The sequence below is a fragment of the Prionailurus bengalensis genome, chromosome A1 (assembly GCF_016509475.1).
Source record: "Prionailurus bengalensis isolate Pbe53 chromosome A1, Fcat_Pben_1.1_paternal_pri, whole genome shotgun sequence".
Classification (NCBI taxonomy): Eukaryota; Metazoa; Chordata; class Mammalia; order Carnivora; family Felidae; genus Prionailurus; species Prionailurus bengalensis.
The window spans coordinates 130735445-130748062 of NC_057343.1; the positions used below are offsets into that span (position 1 = coordinate 130735445).

General features: G+C 35.6%; 1 protein-coding gene across 2 annotated transcripts in view; it reads left to right on the forward strand.

Annotated features, from left to right (window-relative positions):
- The window catches only part of IPO11 (importin 11), a 204015-nt gene that overhangs the window by 113700 nt on the left and 77697 nt on the right, over positions 1-12618 (forward strand). For both annotated transcript variants that reach the window (XM_043591102.1, XM_043591112.1), the window contains exons 25-26: positions 6530-6625; positions 7557-7670. In XM_043591102.1, the coding sequence (XP_043447037.1) occupies positions 6530-6625; positions 7557-7670 (210 nt within the window). The remainder of the gene's footprint in view (positions 1-6529; positions 6626-7556; positions 7671-12618) is intronic.

Here is a 12618-nt window from a genome sequence, read left to right on the forward strand (position 1 = left end):
AATGTTAGCTCATTATTTTCATTTTTAATACCTCTAACATACTGTTTCTTAATATAGTAAGCCATATAACATTTTTAATACATTTTTGGCTAAATGTCACTGTTACACTAATTTCTGACACTATCTAGAAGTAACTGCTTTATTCTTTGAAGCAGAAAATTATAATGTTACAAAAATTGGATAGAGAGACAAGTATACCTGCTTTAGAAGCAAATGGTTGAGAGCAAAAATAGACTTTATTATATTTTGTGACTCAGAACAAGTTATCTAGGTGAATACAATTATATTCTAAAAATACTCAAATTTGAATTACTAACCTCTCTTTAATTTGAAATTTGTCTATATGAGTATATATCATTTTGAGTTTAGAAACTCTCTTGTCATGGTCTTATCAACCAGTAATGAGTCATGTTGCTTTCATTCACTGTAGTAAGACTTAAGATGGCACAAATATTTTTAAGGTATAATTTATTCTGTAATAATAATAATAGATCTAATATTAACATATATGCTACACATTGCTAAGCATATAACAGTCCTCACATAAACTTATGATGATAGTACTGGTTTTTTTCCCCATTTTACAGATGAGAAATTAAATCACAAAGAGGTAAATACTTTGTCCAAGGTCACACACCTACTAAGTATTGGATCTGTGATATAAACATAGGCATTCTGACTTCAGGATCCATGCATGCCTTTAACCACTGTGTTTGCAGTGTAAGCCTAAAACAAGAAAATGGTTTGAGTGGAAGATACCAGCTAAAAACCTGCATTTTTTTTTTGACAGATTTAAAAAATATAGTCTCTTCCAAGTATATTCAGAAAAGGGATGGATTAAAACCAAAGTGTAGAAGTTTAATTTATAATAGCAGAATGATAAAAAATAAGTAGTAATAGGTAATTAGATGATTGGAGGTACCCCAGCTTATTAAACCACATGGAAAAGTACTGTGCAGCTTAAAAAGGAATGAAGATGACCTCTGTATAATAGTGTTCGAATGATTTTGAGATTATAGGCGACGACTAGTGTCTGGAATTTTCTTGTTTCAAGAGTACAGCATACAGAGCAATGGACAAATAAACCAAATTAATAAAGGTGGTTGTGGAGTGGGAAGAGGGAGAGAGGGTAAAAGGTAGATCTTTCAGGTTGTATGCCTGTTGTTTGCTTTAGGTTTTGGAGTCAAATAGATGCTTTACAGGATTTAAAATAATAAAGAAGTAGTTCCTAAAGATCAAAAACAGGTAAAACATTTGCATCTATTATTATGTTGGTGCCATAGCCATCTGAGAAGAATATTTCAAGTAACTTTAGTACATAGTATTTTACATGTGTATCCCTGGTGGGATACAATATTAGACCAGAAAGAAACACTTGGAAATTATAAATTGCGTTCAACAGTGTTATTGTCATTAGTAATTATTAGTATGGTTATTTTGAAACCTGTAAGTATATATGTAGAATCTTGTATTTATTAGTAAGAAACAAGTTAATGTTATTACAATCTGAGATTTTTCACTGTAAGAGAAAGATGGAAATACAAAATCAGGGGCGCCTGGGTGGCGCAGTCGGTTAAGCGTCCGACTTCAGCCAGGTCACGATCTCGTGGTCCGTGAGTTCGAGCCCCGCGTCTGGCTCTGGGCTGATGGCTCAGAGGCTGGAGCCTGTTTCCGATTCTGTGTCTCCCTCTCTCTCTGCCCCTCGCCCATTCATGCTCTGTCTCCCTCTGTCCCAAAAATAAATAAACGTTGAAAAAAAAAATTAAAAAAAAAAAAAAAGAAATACAAAATCAAATGTCAAACGCTATAATGTTAGCTGGAGTTGGTGAATTTATGGTGTATACTTTTCGGGAAGGGAAAACAGATTTCTTAAAGCTGTCTAAGGGAAAGACCTAGAAGCAGTGTTAATCCAGTGGCATAGATTGTGGCATAGAATCCTAGAACATAGTGGCTTGTAAATGTTGTTTCCTGCTGGTTGGCTCCAGAGTTGAGACAAGAGATACTCAAGATAAAATGGAGAGATCTCTTTGTGTCAGAAGGAAGAGAAGGTGGGAGTCTATGAAAAGGATACAGGAATCAATTTGAAGGAGCTCCTACTTGGCTAATGATGGGACAGTTTGAGCATCAGAATAAAACTGCACTGATTAAAACACATCACACAAGCTAGAATTCCTGAGAACATAATGATTCCCCTCCTAAGAACATAATGATTCCCCTCCTAAGAAGAGTAAGTTATGATTTAAATTCTATTAATATCTGTATATTATCTTATTTTAAAGTATCTTTGATTACTTTAGTTGTCTTTAGAGTTATTTTCTTCTGTTTGGCCATCCGTGTGTACCTGCATTTCACTTGATATATACAGAATTGTTTATTACCCCTGAAATCATTAGATGGATTTTTCAAATTTTTTTTAGAATGGAAGGCAGTGCTGCTGATCAAAATGTTCGGAAGGATTTTGATCCTAGGTTTATAGAGGTGCCTTCTTCAGTGGAAATAGTCATAATTTTAGCACTGTGGCTTTTAAGTCAAAACTGCTTTATCTTACTTGGAAAGTGGACTGTGAAATGTCATGTGTGGAAGTTAAAAAGGACCGTTCCGTGGATTTTCACTTCTGAGGTTCATCATGTCCACAATAAAACCTCATTATTATTAGCAGGGCCACAATTATACCATTGGTCAAACATGAAAACTAGGATTAATTCCAGACGTTTTCACCTTTGGTTAACTGTTCAATTGGTTTTCTAAATCTTATCAGTTCTATTTTTTAAATTTTCTTTTGATTCTGTTTCACAATCCCTGCTCCAAGTCTCATAATAGCATTTTGGTACATAATTTGTCAGAAACAACCTCATCTTCCATAGCTATGGTTCCTAGCCTTTTTGAATACAAAGATTCCATTTTAGTCCTGAAATATTTGTGGGTCCTTTATACAATAGTAACTGTCTTTATATATAAAGAAAATGCATACTGACGGCTGGTTTGTACTGAATGATAGATTTAAGTGAATTTATACTTTGAAAATCATAACGATCTAAATGTGTGATGATTACTCCTTTTCTGCACACTTCTATAATGTTTGGAGTTAATTTTTTTGGTGTAATTTTTTATATGCACTACTTTCTTTGCCAGTAGTTTCTGCTCAGTACATTCAGATGCTTTGACCCATCAGGTATTTTATTACTTTAATTTTCTTGATGAAGTCTCTTCCAGAGCTATCCTCACTCCCCGGCCTTCCTCTTCTGCCCCAGGCTTGTAGCTGTTTCTTGTTCCCGGTATCCCGAAATTTTACAATGATGTGCCTTGATGTCAGTTGATTTTAATTTATTGTACTAGGCACTACTGGGGTCTCCTAGTCTGGAAACTCTTTTAGAGCCTTTCAAGATAATACACTATCTTCCCTGGGGAGAGAGATGGTCAGTTGCCCAGATGTGCAGATTTGGGAATATTGGGCAATCTGTTCCATAAATAGACTTTCAGTCAGTCTTAGTTTTAGCTTTTTCTATACTCTATTTTCCAAAGGAGATTCTGCTAATTTCTGTGGGTTTTGATGAGAGGTAGCAAGAAGATAGATGGTGTAAATTAAGTTGCTTCTCCACTCTGTCCATTGCAACCTTAGGTTTTTAGCTCTTTGTGACCTGATAAGTCAGTTACTTTTTTAATTTCTTCTTTGTGTCTTCCAGTGTTCATCTCTCATCCTGTGGTCCTTTGACAATTATGCCCCCTCCCTTTAAAATCCTTGTACTGTAATTATAGCAGAGTATCAGGAGGGAATGAAGTTAAATGTTTGTCTAACATCAGCAGATGATTTATTTTCCATTCATAGCTAAAGTAGAGACTTGGTGGTAGCATCTACCTCTGAGATTTCTCTCAGTTTACTAGTTTATCTACATATTTCCCCATCTTATTCCAAATCTCTCTCTCTTTTTTTAAATACATTTTATTGTGGTTAGATTGAATTATCTTCAGAATTTCATCTCTGGTTGCTTTTAATCAGGAGCTGTGATATCTTTTATCCTGTATCTCTTAGTAGATAGAATATTGCTTGGCCCACAGAGTTTTTGTATTTTTAAACTTTTCTTTGGACATTCCCTTTACTTCTTGCTCAAAATTAGAGCATCCATGGATATTATTTGCTTATCCTGACAATGTTTCAAAATGCATGGAGATATATTTGATTGTGATCGTGTTTGGAGTATGCTCTTGGCAGATAATGAACAGAAACCAGAGATGCTAAAAGCCCCTCAATGCATGGAGTAGTCCTGAACAGTAAATCCTTCTCCCACTCAGAATGTCAGTCATCACACTTGAGAAATAATGCTACAAGTTTTAAGGGCAGCTTGGCTCTGCCTTGAGTCTAGTACCTGCCCACAAACCTCTTAAATGGTGTCTGGTTTCATTCTTACCTCTCCAGTAGTGGTGCTATAAGCATGGGAAATTCCTTCTTGGTCCTCATTGCTGCTTCCTGACTATTGCCCTTCTTGCTCCCTAAAAAATATAACAAAAATAAACAAACAAAAAATCTCACTCTACTTTGAATTTCATGCTACCTATCTTTGTTATAGAGGGAACCCATTTCACTCACACTTCAAAATTTTCACCTGTAACAATCAGTGTTGATGATGGGTAACTTACATAATTATATTATAAATGAAATAAGATTATTTTTCACGTAATAAATATACAGTATGTATGCAACAAGCCTTTTTTGTCTAATTTATTGATAAACTTGGAAGGTGGATTCACCTTTGGAGAGTGAGTATAGTTTTTATTAACTTCCCTTTTCTCGCTTAAAAGCCAATACTTTTAAAAATAATTAACATACATTATTTAGGTATGTAATATAATGATCTAGTAGTTCTGCACATGACTCCGTTCTCAGCATGAAAAGTGTACTCTTAATCCCCTTCACTCTATATCACACACCTTCCCACCTACCACCTCTGGTAACCACCAGTTCTCAGTATTTAAGACTGTTTTTTTGGCTTGTCTCTTTTTTTCTTTGTAAACTATTTTGTTGCATAAATTCCACACAAGTGCAATCATATGGTATTTGTCTTTCTGTCACTGACTTATGTCATATAGCATAATACCCTCTAGATCCATCTGTGTTGTTGCAAATGGCAAGAGTTCATTCTTTTTTATGGCTGAGTAATATTCCATTGTATATCTGTACCACATCCTTTTTATCTTTTCATCTGTGGATGGCCACTTGAGTTGCTTCCATATCTTGGCTACTGGAGATAATGCTAGAATAAACATAGAATAAAGCGTATGTCTTTTTGAATTAGTGTTTTCATTTTCTTTGGGTAAATAGCTAGTAATGGGTTACTGAATCATAAGGTACTTCTAGTTATAATTGTTTGAGGTTGCTCCATACTGTTTTCCACACGGCTGCACCTGTTTGCAATCCCACCAACAGTGCAACAGGGTTCCTTTTTCCCCACATCCTCAGTTATTTTAGCCGTTTTTTGGGTGTGACATGATGCCTCATTTTGGTTTTAATTTTTATTTCCCTGATGATGAGTGATACTGAACATCTTTTCATGTGTCTGTTGGCAATGTATATGTCTTCTTTGGAAAAATACCTATTTGTCATCTCATTTTAATCAGATTGTTTTTTGGGGGTGGTGGTATTGCATTGTCTAAGTTCTTTATATGTCTTGGATATTAATCCCATTTCAGATACATTATTTGCAATTATCTTCTTACGCTTGGTAGATTGTCTTTTTGTTGTTGATGGTTTCCTTTGCTGTGCAAAACCTTTTTATTTTGGTGTAGTTCCAATGCTTGCATTTTGCTTTTGTTTCCCTCACCAAAGGAGACTCAAGTGTTTCTACAGCAGACGTCTAAGACATTACTGTCTATGTTTCTTCCAGGAATTTTATCGTTTTGGATCTCACATTTAGGTCTTTAATCCATTTTGAGTTTGTTTCTGTATATGGTATAAGAAAATGATCCAGTTTCATTCTTTTGCATGTAGCTGTTGAGTTTTCCCAGTACCATTTGTTGAAGAGACAGTCTTTTTCCCATTGCATACTCTTGCCTCCTTTGTTGAAGATTAATTGACCATATAATTATGGGTTTATTTCTGTGCTCTCTGTTCTATTCCACTGATTTATGTGTCTGTTGTTGTGCCAGTGCCATACTGTCTTAATTACTACAAAAAAGCAAACACTTATGAAATGCCTTTTGCTGCCTCTGTTGGTGTGACATTTTGTAAGGGTTTTTTATAATGCAAATGTGATACATTAACAGAATGATACCTGTTATTAGAATGTGATTAATTATTCTATGTGGTATGTATAGCTATGTCTATATATTATACACCTTATATCACTTTTTTTATCAAATCGATTTTTAATGGATTGTAAAAATGCATCTAGTGTTGGAATATTGAATATGTCATGTGTTTGTGTATTCTGAGATTTAGTGTGTGTTCTTTAATTCATTGTTTTCTTTACCTGTATTTGCATGAAGCAGTTACTTGCATTATTAAGTATTACCAGTATGTCTTTCTGATTTTTAGGTTGTGGAAAACGCCCTTAAAGTGAACCCAGTATTAGGTCCACAGATGTTTCAACCAATTCTACCCTGTGTTTTCAGAGGTATTATAGAAGGAGAGGTAAGATTTTCCTTAAGCTTCTAAGAGTAGTAGTATTCGACTCTAGGATTCTACTTTTTTTCTTTAAGTTTTATGTATGTATGTATGCATTTATGTGTGTGTGTGAGAGAGAGAGAGAGAGAGAGAGAGCATGAGTGGGGGAGGGGCAGAGACAGAGGGAGAGAAAGAGACTCTCCAGCAGGCTCCACACTGCCAGCACAGAGCCTGACGTGGGGCTCAAGCCCACGGAGCTGCAAGATCATGATCTGAGCCAAAACCAAGAGTCGGATGCTTAACTGCCTGAGCCATCTACTTTTATTTTCCTTCTTCGTTGGAAAAATACTTTTTCTTTATTATTACAGATAAACAGAGACCTTTTCTTATAATTGGAATGTTTTGAAGTATATCAAGTAATTTTCAGGGTAGTTATCCAACTTTGCATTTTCCTTCTCCCCAAAGTATACCTTTTTTTTTTTTAAACGTATGTCTCTTGTTCATATGCATGTGTATTCATCCACAAAGATTTGAAATAGAGGAATGGAAAAGAACAGTGCTAGTTGTAGCACTTATTAAATATATGCAAATAACGCTTCTTTTTTTGAAGTCATTCTTTTAAGTTGATCCATGTAACTATGTACTTTTGGAGTATTCACGGTAGTAGGAATAAATAAGCCATCGGTAAATATTCTTTCTGTGTATCTGTTTATAATCCATATAACATATATGTAACACATTTATTTGACCTTGTATGACATATTTTTAGTAAGTTACTTCAAACTCAGATAATACTGGCACTTTATCCTAAAGAAGGGATTTTGATGTAGAATGTTATCGTATATCCCTGTTGACTGTTACTGTGTCCGTAATTGTTCTTATTTATACTCCTACCTAATTTTGACTCCTACCTATACTCCTGACATAATTTTATGTGTGCTGTCATTTATTTTTACAGAGGTATCCTGTCGTGATGTCAACATATCTTGGCGTTATGGGTCGAGTCCTGCTACAAAATACTAGTTTTTTTTCTTCGCTTCTTAATGAGATGGCACATAAATTTAATCAAGAGGTAAGAATCAGTTTAGTTAAATTAAAGAAATTCAGTCTTTATTCAAATAAGGTTTGGAAATAATTTGGTGAAATGATTCTATAAAAGTCTTGTAGTATTTAAAATTTTATATTTAAAATTTTTAATAACTTACATTATACCTGTAATTTTGAAGAAAGAAAAAGGAATCTGTGAATGGCAACTGAAATTTACCCTTGTTCTCTTCATAATAGGCACTTATATTCTGCTTAGCCATAGGATGGAATTTTGGTTTGTTTATGGTTGCAGTTTTTATTTATTCATACTTGAAGCAGAAATACTTGACATAAAATTATTTGCTGTCTTGCAATGTCATGCAGTGAGTTTCCTTCGTAATTATTGTGGGAAATAAGGTTATCAGCAAAAGCTTACTAAAAAAATACTGTAACTGAAACCAGCCACCAGGGCAAGTATGGAATAAGGTTCTTAAGTGAGTTCGTTACTTGAGACTATATACATTATGTTAAAATACGGTTTTTGTGTTTTAGGTCCTTAATCTTTTCACATTTGTAAGATCCAGAAGGTGGAAAAGTACTTGAACGATGTCTTTAGAATGGAGGCAATTTGTAAAATCTCTGTGAAATAAAACAAAGAATAACAGATGTGTTATTTCCACTTAAAGGAAATCTAGATCAAGGAAGTGCAGATTTGAGAATGTATATGGCTTTTCTAGAATTTCATTTAGATATTATCACTAGATAATATCTAAATATCGTTAGAACTCCTAGCCTTTGTTTAGATGAATAGATATGTAAGATTTTTCATTACCTTCATTAAATTTAGCTGTGATGGGATAATATTAAAACAGTTAAAGGAGTTTATTTAGTTCAGTTTAGCAAAATTTGTTGAGTGATTTTTAAAATAACAGTATATTTAACAATATAAGTGTCATGTATTATATTAAATCCTTACAACAACCTATTGAAATAATAGTATTTTTATTTCCATCTCTCATATAAGAAATCCGAGGCTTCCATAAATTTACGAGCTTGCCTAATTTTACACAGCTAGTAAGTGATGGAGTTTCTGTGTATATTCCAGCTAACCTATCTTTGGAGCCTCATCTCTCAGTGAACACTCTACACTGCCTCCTATCCATCCTGGATCAGACACTTGTACACTACACACTGAAGACATTTGTTTTGACAAGCTTAGAGTTATCTTAAGGGAGAGAATAGTTAAATGGGTAATTTCACAGTAATCGTATGAGCACTATGTTAGAGATGTGTTCATTGTGCTGTGAGAAGAGAGCTGTCTACTATGTTACATTTTTTTCCTTTTTTGTGTGTGATAAAACACATATAAAATTTACCTTCAGTGATTTTTAAGTGTATCGTTCAGTGGTATTAAATATATTCATAATGTTGTACAGTCATCAGCACCATCCATCTTTATAACTCTTCCAGTCTTTTTTTTTTTTTTTTATGAAATTTATTGACAAATTGGTTTCCATACAACACCCAGTGCTCATCCCAAAAGGTGCCCTCCTCAATACCCATCACCCACCCTCTCCTCCCTCCCACCCCCCATCAACCCTCAGTTTGTTCTCAGTTTTTAACAGTCTCTTATGCTTTGGCTCTCTCCCATTCTAACCTCTTTTTTTTTTTTTTTTTTTTCTTCCCCTCCCCCATGGGTTCCTGTTAAGTTTCTCAGGATCCACATAAGAGTGAAACCATATGGTATCTGTCTTTCTCTGTATGGCTTATTTCACTTAGCATCACACTCTCCAGTTCCATCCACGTTGCTACAAAAGGCCATATTTCATTTTTTCTCATTGCCACATAATATTCCATTGTGTATATAAACCACAATTTCTTTATCCATTCATCAGTTGATGGACATTTAGGCTCTTTCCATAATTTGGCTATTGTTGAGAGTGCTGCTATGAACATTGGGGTACAAGTGGCCCTATGCATCAGTGCTCCTGTATCCCTTGGATAAATTCCTAGCAGTGCTATTGCTGGGTCATAGGGTAGGTCTATTTTTAATTTTCTGAGGAACCTCCACACTGCTTTCCAGAGCGGCTGCACCAATTTGCATTCCCACCAACAGTGCAAGAGGGTTCCCGTTTCTCCACATCCTCTCCAGCATCTATAGTCTCCTGATTTGTTCATTTAGGCCACTCTGACTGGCGTGAGGTGATACCTGAGTGTGGTTTTGATTTGTATTTCCCTGATAAGGAGCGACGCTGAACATCTTTTCATGTGCCTGTTGGCCATCCGGATGTCTTCTTTAGAGAAGTGTCTATTCATGTTTTCTGCCCATTTCTTCACTGGGTTATTTGTTTTTTGGGTGTGGAGTTTGGTGAGCTCTTTATAGATTTTGGATACTAGCCCTTTGTCCGATATGTCATTTGCGAATATCTTTTCCCATTCCGTTGGTTGCCTTTTAGTTTTGTTGGTTGTTTCCTTTGCTGTGCAGAAGCTTTTTATCTTCATAAGGTCCCAGTAATTCACTTTTGCTTTTAATTCCCTTGCCTTTGGGGATGTGTCGAGTAAGAGATTGCTACGGCTGAGGTCAGAGAGGTCTTTTCCTGCTTTCTCCTCTAAGGTTTTGATGGTTTCCTGTCTCACATTCAGGTCCTTTGTCCATTTTGAGTTTATTTTTGTGAATGGTGTGAGAAAGTGGTCTAGTTTCAACCTTCTGCATGTTGCTGTCCAGTTCTCCCAGCACCATTTGTGAAAGAGGCTGTCTTTTTTCCATTGGATGTTCTTTCCTGCTTTGTCAAAGATGAGTTGGCCATACGTTTGTGGGTCTAGTTCTGGGGTTTCTATTCTATTCCATTGGTCTATGTGTCTGTTTTGGTGCCAATACCATGCTGTCTTGATGATGACAGCTTTGTAGTAGAGGCTAAAGTCTGGGATTGTGATGCCTCCTGCTTTGGTCGTCTTCTTCAAAATTCCTTTGGCTATTCGGGGCCTTTTGTGGTTCCATATGAATTTTAGGATTGCTTGTTCTAGCTTCGAGAAGAATGCTGGTGCAATTTTGATTGGGATTGCATTGAATGTGTAGATAGCTTTGGGTAGTATTGACATTTTGACAATATTTATTTTTCCAATCCATGAGCAGGGAATGTCTTTCCATTTCTTTAAATCTTCTTCAATTTCCTTCATAAGCTTTCTATAGTTTTCAGCATACAGATCCTTTACATCTTTGGTTAGATTTATTCCTAGGTATTTTATGCTTCTTGGTGCAATTGTGAATGGGATCAGTTTCTTTATTTGTCTTTCTGTTGCTTCATTGTTAGTGTATAAGAATGCAACTGATTTCTGTACATTGATTTTGTATCCTGCAACTTTGCTGAATTCCTGTATCAGTTCTAGCAGACTTTTGGTGGAGTCTATCGGGTTTTCCATGTATAATATCATGTCATCTGCAAAAAGCGAAAGCTTGACTTCATCTTTGCCAATTTTGATGCCTTTGATTTCCTTTTGTTGTCTGATTGCTGATGCTAGAACTTCCAGCACTATGTTAAACAGCAGCGGTGAGAGTGGGCATCCTTGTCGTGTTCCTGATCTCAGGGAAAAAGCTCTCAGTTTTTCCCCGTTGAGGATGATGTTAGCTGTGGGCTTTTCATAAATGGCTTTTATGATCTTTAAGTATGTTCCTTCTATCCCGACATTCTCAAGGGTTTTTATTAAGAAAGGATGCTGGATTTTGTCGAAGGCCTTTTCTGCATCGATTGACAGGATCATATGGTTCTTCGGTTCTTCTCTTTTTTTTTTGTTAATGTGATGTATCACGTTGATTGATTTGCGAATGTTGAACCAGCCCTGCATCCCAGGAATGAATCCCACTTGATCATGGTGAATAATTCTTTTTATATGCCGTTGAATTCGATTTGCTAGTACCTTATTGAGAATTTTTGCATCCATATTCATCAGGGATATTGGCCTGTAGTTCTCTTTTTTGACTGGGTCTCTGTCTGGTTTAGGAATCAAAGTAATACTGGCTTCATAGAATGAGTCTGGAAGTTTTCCTTCCCTTTCTATTTCTTGGAATAGCTTGAGAAGGATAGGTATTATCTCTGCTTTAAACGTCTGGTAGAACTCCCCTGGGAAGCCATCTGGTCCTGGACTCTTATTTGTTGGGAGATTTTTGATAACCGATTCAATTTCTTCACTGGTTATGGGTCTGTTCAAGCTTTCTATTTCCTCCTGTTTGAGTTTTGGAAGAGTGTGGGTGTTCAGGAATTTGTCCATTTCTTCCAGGTTGTCCAATTTGTTGGCATATAATTTTTCATAGTATTCCCTGATAATTGTTTGTATCTCTGAGGGATTGGTTGTAATCATTCCATTTTCATTCATGATTTTATCTATTTGGGTCATCTCCCTTTTGTTTTTGAGAAGCCTGGCTAGAGGTTTGTCAATTTTGTTTATTTTTTCAAAAAACCAACTCTTGGTTTCGTTGATCTGCTCTACAGTTTTTTTAGTTTCTATATTGTTTATTTCTGCTCTGATCTTTATTATTTCTCTTCTTCTGCTGGGCTTAGGCTGCCTTTGCTGTTCTGCTTCTAGTTCCTTTAGGTGTGCTGTTAGATTTTGTATTTGGGATTTTTCTTGTTTTCTTGTTTCTTGAGATAGGCCTGGATTGCAATGTATTTTCCTCTCAGGACTGCCTTTGCTGCGTCCCAAAGCGTTTGGATTGTTGTATTTTCATTTTCGTTTGTTTCCATATATTTTTTAATTTCTTCTCTAATTGTCTGGTTGACCCACTCATTCGTTAGTAGGGTGTTCTTTAACCTCCATGCTTTTGGAGGTTTTCCAGACTTTTTTCTGTGGTTGATTTCAAGCTTCATAGCATTGTGGTCTGAAAGTAAGCATGGTATAATTTCAATTCTTGTAAACTTATGAAGGGCTGTTTTGTGACCCAGTATATGATCTATCTTGGAGAATGTTCCATTTGCACTCGAGAAGAAAGTATATTCTGT